Source organism: Corvus brachyrhynchos, unplaced genomic scaffold (assembly GCF_000691975.1).
Source record: "Corvus brachyrhynchos isolate BGI_N302 unplaced genomic scaffold, ASM69197v1 scaffold169, whole genome shotgun sequence".
NCBI lineage: Eukaryota > Metazoa > Chordata > Aves > Passeriformes > Corvidae > Corvus > Corvus brachyrhynchos.
Genome location: NW_008240030.1, coordinates 1205986 through 1218669, shown reverse-complemented (window position 1 = coordinate 1218669; position 12684 = coordinate 1205986). Strand labels below are relative to the sequence as shown.

Below are 12684 nucleotides of genomic sequence, written 5' to 3'. Positions count from 1 at the left end.
CCTGCTGAGTTTCTTTAAAATTTGTCATTTGGATGTGCCAGTCAGAGTGTGCTTTTCTCCACTCCTTCAATTTTATTTGTTTTTTTAGTTGAAGAAATGGCTATTAATGTAGCTGCCAAGTTTGCTGCAGCACCAGGCAACTGGGTCTTAGCCATGCCAATATCCCCAGACAACACATGAACAATTTTCAATGCTCATGTAAAGTTTTTGCAACCAATTCTAGTTCCTAAAATATCAAGAGTGCATGTTTTATGACAGAATCTTCTATTTACGAACTAATGCCAGTGGTAGAAGATGCAGTGAAAAATAACCTGAATTTGATAAATCTTTGGGACAAGGCACTGTAGAATGCTTACCCTCCTCTTGAACAAAGTCGCAGAGTACTACAGATGGGTGCAACCCCAAATGTAATGCAGGCAGTAAGGTGCAATGACAGAGCCTAAGTTTGAATTGAATGCTTCATTATTTATGTAAATTAGAATTCTACTGTGATCAGAAAACCCAGATTCTAGCTATGATCTAGTTAGAAAGTTTGGCACCATGAATAAATAAATTAATGATAGTCTCGAGATGGCAATTTCAGTTTCAGTGCACTTAGAATTTTGAGTCATGAATAATGACAAAATAATTTTCTAAGTGAAGCAAAACCAGCTGTGGGACACAAGAAAGTCATTGTCCTGTACCCACATAACCTTATTGGTTACTGCAGAATTAACTTATTTGAAAGCACTGTCCTTTCACATGTCCAGTACAGCACGTGCTCTAATAGGAGAAATTACACTACTATTACCTCTACAGGTTAGCCTATAATTGGGTACTGATAAGGATCACTGATAAACCCTACTGCAAAAAAGTTTCTGAAAAACCACTGAGACAGTAAAGTGAAGTGTCACAAAACAAAGGCTTGTACAGTCGTTGAATTTTTATGGCAATTGTTGATGCATACTAAGAAAATACAGAGGAGTGCAGTTATCTCGCACTGAGATAGGAGAAGTGTATTACAGTCCTTTTCTATTTCCTAAATAAAGTTCAAAAAACCCTATCTCACCTAAGGAATCCGGATTAATTTAGAGTCTTCTCCCTCAGGACAGCTATACAAGCACACCCAAGCCTTTGGCTGCACTCTGGTACAGCTGACTCATCTCACCTGGCTACAGGTTTTGGTCCATGCTGTACACAACCACAGCCAACCAGTCAGCCCATTACCACCCTGTCCTAACATGATCACTCTCTCTTGCAGAGCACACAGGGGCCAACACTTGCCTGCTGGAAAGAGGGCCAGCACCTCCCTGCTCCTTCCCTCAGCTGCAGCACAACCACAGCAGTCTGGCAGGGCTTGGGCCCTGTACAGCCACAGAAGAGGGGGGTTTTGAGCCAGAGCATACACAGGGATGCAAACCAGCAAATAACACATAACTGGCAGGCATGTGTTTTCAATTAGTAGAGCTAACTAATGAAAATTGATTTACCTGAACCTGTTTTCCTGGACGTGCAGAAATTAATACTTCAGTAGAGCTACACTCTTACACATAGTGCACTGTTATTGAAGAGCTCTGTGCAATGTACTCAGAGCTAGTTACAACAGCAGAATTAATGCTGCGTGTGTGGAAGGGGGAAAACCCTCTCTCATGAGAAATAAGATTAGTATATGTATTTCCTATGATTAAGGAGACAAGCCCTGAAAGACAGGGCTACTGTTTATAGAACAAAGACTCTTCCCACATTCTGGCTAAGCTTCTATTTCTTTACTGAAGACTGTGCTATCTAAGTATACTTAGGATTAGTGACAATAAGCTATTTATATGCAATTCTATGAAAGGGAAAAGATGATTTAAAAATACATTAAACGGGTGTGGTAGATGTTGTGTTGGAATGCAACCAGCTGATCCCTAAATTTGTGAAATAACTCTTACCTAAAATAAACTTAAAATGAAAACAATTAACATCTAATATTTATATAGAGTGTTTAACAGAGTTAAATTGGGTCACTAATTATATCCCAATTAGATTTCAGAGAAAGGACTTCAGCAACCTTCATCTCTCTGGTGTTCCCCAAACAAAGTGGTTGTGTATCAGAAGCAAAACCACAGCTAGACCAACTTATTACTTTAGATCATGGTGACTGCTTCTTCATATGTTGTGTAGGGATAAGAAAGAGTGGTTTTAAAGGCATGAAGGTTTCAGAGACTGGTACCCTGAAATGTGAAAGATGCTGTAAATATGGTGTCAAAACCATAAACTTTGCCTTTGTTTTCCTGATTTAATGTGTCGATTTCCATGTTACGAAACTTTCAGCATACAACTGAATTTGCACACGTGTCAACTCAGCATGTTCATTACCTGAGTTACAGGATTCTTCTTCTTTTGGGTACATTTTGCCTCGTATTCAGGCCTCAGCTGGAGCTGTTGCTGTTCCTCTTCAAAATCAACCAAATCCCATTCATATTTCAGTCTAGCTTGCCGCCTCTTCCAAAACTCCAAGAAAAGTGTAACTACAATTTGAAAATGTTAAAATAGTGTCAAGGAAGATGTGAACAAGTTCATGAACCAAGTTAAACATCTGCACTGGCTTCTTTTTGGTGGTTTATTATTTATCCTTACAGTGTGACTCAACTATTTTTACTGACTACCTACTATAGCTCACAGGTAAGACCACAATATGGATCCAGTGATTTATTAGCTAATTGAATTCCAGAAGTGGATGACAAGGAAGATGCCAAGACAAGATATAGGTATTTCCATGGTTATGATGACCATGTTTAATTACAGCTTAACTACTCTGCATATGCAAAAAGTAGCATGAATTAGGAAAAGAACCTGATAATTCAACTAATTGCTGTGTATAAATCTATAGCACATAAATAACTATTACAACAAATAAGCAGAACAGCTTTCAAGTAGTATGCTCAAAGATTTCTGTTGCTTTTTGATGTTTATTTGATATCATGCTCATTTTAAAGACAGTGAATGTCTGATGATTTTCATATAATCAAGAGTTGGGCTGGCTTAAGAAATTTTTAAGATGCTAGAGGGAACTGATTTCATATATAAACAACTATAAAATTTATAATACTATATAACATTTTAAGAGCCCTTTATAAACTACTTTAAAATGTAAACATTTTGTAATCTGATTGTTCTTATTGGAACTGGAGACATTTTATGATGTAGACAAACACAGGAAAGCTTATCTTCTGCAGTTCTAAACTCTCTGGCTGGTACTTCCTGAATGACTAATCCATGTCATGCAAATGCTAGTTCTTAGAAACCAGGAAAAGTTTAGTAAAACAGCCATACAACAAAAATCTTATTTGGTAACAAATACACAGGTTTTCTATTAGCACACAAGAATCTTTGTGAGTTAATGAAATATCTATATGCAAGTTGAAGATTTAATTACGATATTTCATACAAACAGTATGAAACAAGAGAAATGTATTTAAAGAAATTAGAAACAATAACTATGCTATGCTGAATGCAACCTTCAAAGAGTTGAAGAAAAGAACATGTATTCTACACAATATGAACGTAAAAGTCTGAAGAAGTATCATTGGTGTGAAACTATGATTATAGAGGCCAGAAATCCACCAATTTCTACATCATCAGAACATACTACAATGCATGAAGTTCACTGGAGTAGAACCCAATGAATTTTCTCATCCCAAAAGTACAGCTAATAGAGTGGCAGTGATGGACCACCACCCAGTGACAGGACACAAAGCTCCCCACTCCCTCACAGGGACACTGATGATGTGCAGGACTTAGCAGAGAGGACTCTTATATAGGCTGCTCTGGTTACTAAGGAAAGAATCAAATGTTAGCAGTTCAAAGTACACAATACTTATGATATTCTTACAGTATCCTAGATGCATGCTAGATTTTCTTTGGGTTTTTTTAAGTCTTAATTCCTCTGTAACTGTAAATTATTTTCACTCTTTCATCACTTTTGCACCTGAGGCAAGATACTATGGTGAAGCTTTTATTCCCCTTCTTCCCACTTCATCCAGTGTCCCTCAGCAGCTTGGCCAAGATCTCCTTATTGCTTGACATAAAACTTACCAAATGTACTCACCCCATATGCCCATGAAAATGGCAAAAAAAAGAGTTGCCACGTTGTCAAACAAATGGGAATACTGCAACAGAATACCCAGGAACAGGTCAGTACCCAGACAGTTTTCAGGACGAACGAAAATGGCAAGTGGCTGCAGAACCAGATACAGACCTGCGAGGACTCACAGGTGGTGTTTAGTCTCCAGTATTCACACTCTCGGTCACAAAGCGGGCACATGATGATCTCTCCTCCAATTGCAGGGTCACAGATTTCTTTGCTAGGGAGGAAAACATTGTAAAGTATCTGTTTCCACAGCATCTTAAAAGCTGTTACATGAAATTTATTTAAAAAATAAATAGGAGCTTCATTTGTACAAAGCTCAACATTTGCAGCTTCACACCAAAGATGCTGCATCTTGTCACATTCACTGGTGTTAACCAGTGGCTGGGCAGGGGAAGCCACGAATGAAGCAGCTGCTACAAGGAGTAGAATTAACAATTCCCTCGATACGGGCTTTTTGGCTCTATCAGCAATGAATCAGGAGTCTCTCAGGAGCTGTACTACACATGCACTGCTTTCAGGCAAGATATAAACCATGTTATTTCCCATCAGGTTAGCAATGACATCAAAACACCTTTTCTAAAAGCAGAGATACCACTTCAGCTTTGATATCTGCAGTAAAATTTGCTACTTCAATTTAATGACAGTGGGTGAAGTTTACAATCCTATGATAGTCCTTTAGTATCCAGAGAAATCTCAATATGTATAGCAGTATTCCCAGATGAATTCTTAACCTAGCTAAAATATAAGTCTCAAAATTATATTGTTCAACAGAACAGATGAGAATTTTAACCTGTTACTCATCTTTTATGGTTAAACCTCAAAATTTTAGGGAAGCCTTATTATAGAAAACAGCAAGCAGTGAAGTCAACCCTCTTTTCCTCTCTCCACCCCCAATCCCTGAATACAATAAATCTTTGGACTTCTGATAAAACAAATACTATGCTTATTTAAAAATAACCACCCAAACTATGGCTTCTAAGATACTGGATCCCTCTTTGATGAGAGAACCATGCTGATCTGTTTTACTCATGCTTCTGGTTAGTACAAATGATGACCTACGCAAAAAGGTCAGACTGCTCTGCAAGATAGATTAAATAGACAAGCTTAAGCCAACAATAAACACTTAAACAATTTTGAGAGATCTAAGGGGTACTCCTAGGTCTTTACATATTGCAGGTTCTCCAACACAGAAAGCTATGCCCAACAAAATATTGCTTTTCACCTACAGGTTGAGTCTTACTAACTGATAGTTACAAGTTCTGCATGAGTGGTCCACCACCTTTTCAGTCAATAGACGGCTGAAGAACAAATTAGTCTCTCTGACAAGCTTTAAAAGCTTGTTACCTACTGAGTAACAACAACAAAATTTTTTTTGGCAAGAATAAAATTTTCACATTGCTTAGCTTTTGCCCAGGAGATTTTCAACATTATACTCACCTGCTCATATTTTCATCCATTGTAAACAAGCCATAAAGAAAACAGATTAAGCCAACAACTGCTGCAAGGAATAACATCTCTGTGTAAAATCCTAGCCAGGCAAAATAGATTCCAATCTTCTCACCATAGTACTTTCTGAATTAAAAAAAAAAAGAGCAATTAACAGGAACACCAAGCTAAATTTAAAACTGCAGTAGAGCAAACTGGCCAGAGTAAAAGTGAAATACATGGCAAAAATCTCTTTTAACAGAAGAGTAAATGCATTGAAGTACTGTGGAAAAGGAGGTCTGAAGCTGGCCATGAGAAGTTACTCAAGCTGCATGAACAAGGTGAATGATCACACACATGGCCTCTTTTGTCCCTTTTTTCCTCCTAGCAGAAAATCTGACTTTAAAATCACTCTTTCTCTTTTCTACAGGATAGCTTAAGTGAAGATTTACTTTCTGATTTTTCCAATGAGTTACACAAATGAAACAGCACAACAGTTCTGACCACATGGCTAAAACAAATAGGTAATCCACAGAAATACAACCACTTGTGTTACAAACAGGGAACTGTAACCTGTGAACAAAGCACCATTCTGTTGTATCATATCAGCTGAATCAAAGGGATCTTAAGTGAGTTTAAATTTGGGGTTAGAACTAAGAATCAAGCTTCCAAGCTGATTTTATCTGTATTTTTTCAAGTCTGTGTTGAAATTTCAACATTTCAAATAAATCTTTAACAATTTTTTTGCAGAGAGTGATTAAAAAAATCTGAGATATTCTATGTATGTGCTTCTTTACAGCTGAATTATCTGTACTATACCTGACCCCAGGAGGACTGGCTAGATGGAAAGAGATTTGATTTGAAATGAAGCCTTTTTCCAGTTCTCAGTAGAAAGCTGTGTCATGTCCTCCCAGGACATAGTTCCCAGTTAATATCCATTATATATAATATTTATAATATTTATAATTAGATAATATATAACATTTTAATATCATTGGATCTTAAGTGGTAAAAATTTCCTAGCAGGATGAAGTTACAAATCAATATACCCTGTATTACAGTGAAAACCAAGGAAACATAACCACCCCCAGGCTGTACTGTACCTGATAAGGTCCAAAGGCTGCTCTTTGTAGAAGCGCAAGAAACGGGCCCACTCCATGTAGAGCGTGTACCTCTCACTGTCACAGTTTGGGTCGCTTGCCTTTTTCCAGTACTGGCACTGTGAGCAAATCAGAGTAAGGGGAAAACACCTCATCGACAGGCTCAAATACTACATTGAAAGAGATGAACAGTAATGATGACGCATCCCTCTTAAGACTGTGGTGTTTGTCATTATCAGTATCTTAACTGCCAAATATTAAGAAAATTTTGGAACTTCATCACTTCTCTAGAAATCAAACAGCGTAAAATAACCACAGTTTCTGACAGGTTCTGTAATTTTATTCCTTGCCATAGAACTCTGCTTCTAGAAATATTTGGCTATGTCAATTATGCAGTTTGTGATCTTGATCTTCCTTTTTTCTTAATGTCTCTCAACCACAAAGAAAAGCATGAAAATTGGTTTCTAAATAGAAAACAACCAATAGAAGTTTAAGCACCCTAAAGTTTGCCTTTTGAAAATATTCTGAAAGATTAAATAATTATTTTTAGACAAAGATTTTTGAGGTTTTTCTCTCAAGTTTTAGAAATTTTTGGTAAGATTTCTTAGCATTTAAAGTTGGCTGTAGTTGTATAGAAGAGATTTTTGCTTTTTACTGTCTGTGGTTTTGGTAGACCCTACAGTATAAAGTACTTGCCAGCCTAGACTAACATTCTAGATCCTAATCAGCCAAACTTTCCTCCTGAAAACCTAAGGAATGTCCATTCACTCATTTATTTCTATTTTCAAAGGAAAAAAAAATTCAAACATTTAAAAATATAAATCTATATACAGTATTTAAAAATGCCTTATGGTAGAATTCAGAGATATAAATAAGCATGTTAAGTTCACTACAGCATTGTGACATCTGAAATAACCATTAAAAACAAGGAGAGAATTTAAGACTTAAACAACAAATTAAACACAATAGTTAGGAGGAAAAGAAATTTGAAGGGAAAAAACCCACATAAAACATGTAACCCATTTCTCTCTTGTTTTCTCTATGGAATTTCAGGACTAAATCTACACGTGTCGTATTAAAAACAGACCTTACAGCAAAACTAAACACAGTATTTACTACCCTTACCACATTTACAGTATTCGCTCCCCAAATCTCCCTGGGAAATGGACAAGTGACCATTCCACACTGAACTACAGGGTTCAGGCATCTCATCTGACTTCAGCCCAAAAATGGTACAATCACAAGAGTTTTTCTCTAACTGCAGGTAGTGTGCACTACTGTGTAACTACAGTATGTGTGTGTACACACCCTGTAGACACACACTGCTGAATGTATGCATCTCCTCTAGGTATTCATTCCGTGTTATAATCTAAGGTACTACTGCATGGTCTGTGTCATCAACATTACAGGAATATGATGGAATAAGTCTCTAAAGAAATGGTGTGACTGACACATATTCTAAAAACTCACCCACAGGAAGAAACATTTCAGCACATAAAAGCCAAATAGTAGGGCTGACAGATATGTCTTGTGTGTTATGAAACAGAATCAATTACTGGGACAAATTGAAAGGTTTGAGTATATTTTCACATCTCCTGGAATAGCAAATGTCACAGTACGTAAAAGAGTGCAAACACCGGGAAATGCTCAAGAAAGCAGAAAACTAAAATACTTACATCATGAAGAGGATATGCAGCTGTATAGGTGCCATTGTTTAGCAGTCTCTTAATCCCAAATTTTTTCTTCCCTTCTTCTGTTCCATATGGGCAACGTGTAAGAATATAATTAACCTGAGATTCAAGGATGAGAATTTTAGACCCTTCCTATTTTAAGGCCATTTAATAGAAACCTATCATGGATGTGCACTGTGTATAATCTGCAGGAACAACATGCAAAAGCAAGAAGTACTTCTTCAGAAGGCCTTATCCCTTATAAGAACACTGAGGGCACAACTGCCTTGTAGACATCCAGAAGATCTGTTCCAACAAATATTATTCTATATTTCTAAGCAAGATGCAAAGGTACCCAGGCATCTCTGTATTTACCTCAGTTACCACGGTTTCTATACTCACTCCTTCCTTGCATGAATATTCTGATGGGGCCATGTAAATCTACATGTAAAACCTAAGTAGCCAAATTCACATACGTACTATTCTGTTTCTCATGGACGGTGAGAAGAAAGTGCTCTCATCATTAATGAGGTACAGCTCCTGCTTGTCCTTGCTGAATGGTGCCGTGAAATAATCCGGTTCAGGGTGCATCACCTTCTCAGGCAGCCTGAGCGGGGAAAGCACACAGTCCAGGGGGTTCTCCACCATGGAGGGAATGTCATTTTCCTTGATGGGAACCTTAATGTTCAGCACTTCTGCATATGTGATCAGAACCTCCCACGGCGCATGGATCTTCACAAAGAAAATCTTGCCATCCTCAGATTCCTGCCCCAGAAAAGTTAAATCAGACATTAGACCAAACTGTGTTTTATTGCAAGATTTATGGGAATATTTTTTATACAAAATGTATTGCCTTTTACATATTTTTGAAGGATTAAAAAAAAAAAAAAAGGAGGGGGGAATAGAAGGACTTCCTCTGTGTGTGTGTATATATACTTTTTTTTAACTGAAAAGCTTGAGTGGTTGGCTGTTCATAAAAATAATCTCTGCACTACTAAAAGCTCACAAAGGCTTTTCAAATTGTATTAATGCCATACACTGGAGTCCGAAAACTCTCATTACACTGGAAACACGTAGAATAATCTTGTCACAGGCCTCACAGAACATGTGTGTTCTTCTAGTGTTGCTCTGCATTCACAGCAGAAGTTTGCAATCAGCAGGGTTTTTAACATGGCTTGATGAATTCCCCACCTATGGATGTTAGAGAGTCTGAACTTCATCAAGAGTTATTTTACCCAACTCAGCCTCTGGCACACTGACTGCATCAGTAAAAATCGCACATTCTCCAGTTATTACACCAAACAGTACCACTCATCAAACATCCTCAAGTTTTTACACCACGGTCCTTCCTCAAAATTACAACATCCAGTGGGCATAAATTGCCTTCCAAACTTGTTACTCATTGTTAGGTGGGATTAAAATCAGCTGTAAGCATACTTCCCGTTTATGTGGCTTTAAATCAAATCACAGCTATTTTGCCTTCTTCTTTTTATGAAAGCAAAGGCTTTCTTTTCATTATGGAAGCAAAACAAAAGCTTCCTCTTGAATCAAAATTATTCTGCTTCCACAATTCTTATCAATGTATCTGGAAAAAGGATTCAAATAAACATATTAATCTTGTTTCTCCAAAATTAGTCACCCTCCACTGAAATCCATGAGCATAATTTATAATTTTTCTCAAAGAAACAAAGTGGTTTATTAATTTCTGGGTCGATTCTTTTGGTCCTAATTTTTCTTTCTTTTTTTTTTTTTTACCTTCTTGTCTTCTGTTTCTAGCTCCAAACCAGCCTTTTGAAGGTTGCTCTCAAATTCTTTTCTCCTTTCCTGAAGAGAAACAAAGACACTTTAGTAACTGATGAAGTTAGCAACTAATTGGCCACTCAGCGATGACTCCCTGGGTTTCACTTCTCTCAACTGCCCTGATGACAACCCCTTAATGCTATGTGACCTTCTAAAAGCAAACAGACAAAAACCAGCCCATGCATACCAGGCCACTTTCCAGTGAGGGCCAGCTTTGTGATGGGAACACATCAGGAATTGCACTAGCTAGCCACAGGACACCTACTGGGTAGGAAAAGGCTTGTTCTGTGCCATCTAGGTCATCAGAGAAGCAACCGATGTCTTGTGTCTTGAGCACTTCTGGCTTCAGGAAGCTGGTGTGTGGGGTGTGTGTCTGTTCAAGTTTAGCTATATTTCCAAGAGAATGATGAAAAGAAAAATTCTGGAAGCACGTGGAAGACTGACAGTCTCATCTATTTACCAGTTATACAATTATGCCTGATACAGATATTCAAGTACTGATTACAGACAATTCAAACAGTATTTCACAAACATCACTATAAAACTAGATAAGACCAACAAATCACCACGTGTGCTTAGCTTGCATAAAGTCAGCATGGACTTCATGCAGAGATAACACGCCTGCCCGTGGCAGTTTGTAGTGGCTGCATGACGTGTGTGAGCTCAATATTCTTCTTGAATTCTGGATTTTGCGAAGTACTTCCTAGGTGGTTCTTCCTCTCCTTCTCTGTATAATTTTTGCTCTTATTGAGAGCAAAATGCATTAATGTCCTCTTAATTATATAAAATTTGCTGAAGAACTGCTGCAGTAACAATAAATTAAGCCAAATATTGAGCCCTACCCTCTTTAAAATGCACAAGCTAGACAACAAATTTATTTCTGGCTAAACCCTGCCACGCTGTCTAAAGTTTCTTCTATTGAAAAGTCTTAACTGACGGTTTTCAAACATACTTAAAAAACCCAAAACACTGTAATTTTCAGCCAGTTTTATTTTCCTGAATGTCTGTGAGGAGCAGACTGCCATTTCTGCATTTCAGTTTGCATAAACTACTCAGACAAATGAATACAGACTGAAGAATAGCTTTCATAGTCCTCAAATGTACCCTAAGATGTATTGATGTATTTTCCTGTGTTAGTGGCCTCTCATTTTTATGTGTCACATCTGATTTTGCCAAATATTACTATATATTAGATTAGACACTATACGATATAAACTCGCTAATATGATAACTCCTGAGTTCTAGCACATGCTGGGGACAAAAGCAATTCCGTGCACTATTTGCATCCTACAAACCTGCCTAAATGCAGGTTGTATAGGTGTATAAACATGCCAGAGAACTCCGGTTTGCTGACATGATAACCAGATAGAGAACAACACAGATAAAAGGTGATTTAAGAACGCATGTTAAAATGCTATAGAAAAGCTGACATTCAAGCCTAGTATCCAAAGCTACATGCTCCTCTGGATTACCTTTTCTCCTAACAAAGCATGCTGGTGTGTATTCCTTCTCCAGCAAACACTGGAAAGAGAGCCAAGCAAGTCAGCTCAGAGGGTTCTCTGGCACCAGACAGCTTCTCACCAGCTGTGCAGCTCAGGAACAGAGAGAGCCAAAGGGTCTTACTTATCTTTCCTTGCAACAGACTTAGTGTGATAAACTGCAGTGGTCTGAGAAAAATTACACCCTTTTTACCACCTTGCTCTTCTCCCATAAGCCCCCTCCAGAAACCTATGCAATGTACTGTACTTTCCAGTTAATGGGAAAAACATTTTTAAAAAAAAATCAATCTGCCACAGAAAAAAAAAAAAAATTCCTTCCCCTTTTCTTCCCAAATACTGAATTTCCTTGTGCCTCCATCAAAGGCTTAAAATGGACAAAACGTATCCTTGGGCCAGAGCTGGTTGTTTTTAATGTGTACTTGTTAGAATTTTAAGCTTATTGCCCCAAATGTAATAAGCTATACCTGGTGCATGTATTTCTGACTCTGCTAGAGATGCCACTCTGCAGACAAAGAGGGATGAGGGAAGCTCTGTGAGACATCACATCCACCGTATTATGTGGATATCTCACATAATGTGGGATAAGCACAGACTCTTTATCTAACACATGCTGGGCTGTAATGAACCATCCCAGCAAGATCAACAAAGCAAGATCCAAAGTCCAGCAGTACTATCATGCCCAGTGCAAATGTAACACTGCATGATCAGGTACGTACGGAAGAGAGACAACTGCTATATACCTGACTGTGATAATGACAGGTTAAACCTGTTGTATAACAACAACAGGTAACAATGCAGGCCCAACTCCAGGTGGGTCCCTTCCAACTCAGCATATTCTATGATTCTGTGATTCTGTGAATTCCTGGCCCTGCACAGGACACCCCAAAAGTCACACCATGAGCCTGAAAGCATTGTCCAAATGCTTCTGCCAAAACTCTGCCAGGCTTGGTGCTGTGACCATTGCCCTGGGGAGCCTGTTCCAGTGCCCAACCACCCTCTGAGTAAAAAACCTTTAGTTCCTAATACCCAACCTAAACCTCCCCTGACTCAGCTTCATGCCATTCCTTTGGGCCCTG

At 38.1% G+C, this 12684-nt stretch overlaps 1 protein-coding gene across 10 annotated transcripts in view; it reads right to left on the bottom strand.

Annotated features, from left to right (window-relative positions):
* The window catches only part of ANO5 (anoctamin 5), a 55995-nt gene that overhangs the window by 13677 nt on the left and 29634 nt on the right, over nucleotides 1-12684 (bottom strand). For all 10 annotated transcript variants that reach the window (XM_008640901.2, XM_017743650.1, XM_017743651.1 and 7 more), the window contains 8 exons: nucleotides 10065-10133; nucleotides 8790-9074; nucleotides 8316-8429; nucleotides 6643-6758; nucleotides 5552-5686; nucleotides 4223-4328; nucleotides 4073-4133; nucleotides 2341-2492 (listed from right to left, as the gene is read on the bottom strand). In XM_008640901.2, coding sequence (XP_008639123.1) covers nucleotides 2341-2492; nucleotides 4073-4133; nucleotides 4223-4328; nucleotides 5552-5686; nucleotides 6643-6758; nucleotides 8316-8429; nucleotides 8790-9074; nucleotides 10065-10133 — 1038 coding nt within the window. The remainder of the gene's footprint in view (nucleotides 1-2340; nucleotides 2493-4072; nucleotides 4134-4222; nucleotides 4329-5551; nucleotides 5687-6642; nucleotides 6759-8315; nucleotides 8430-8789; nucleotides 9075-10064; nucleotides 10134-12684) is intronic.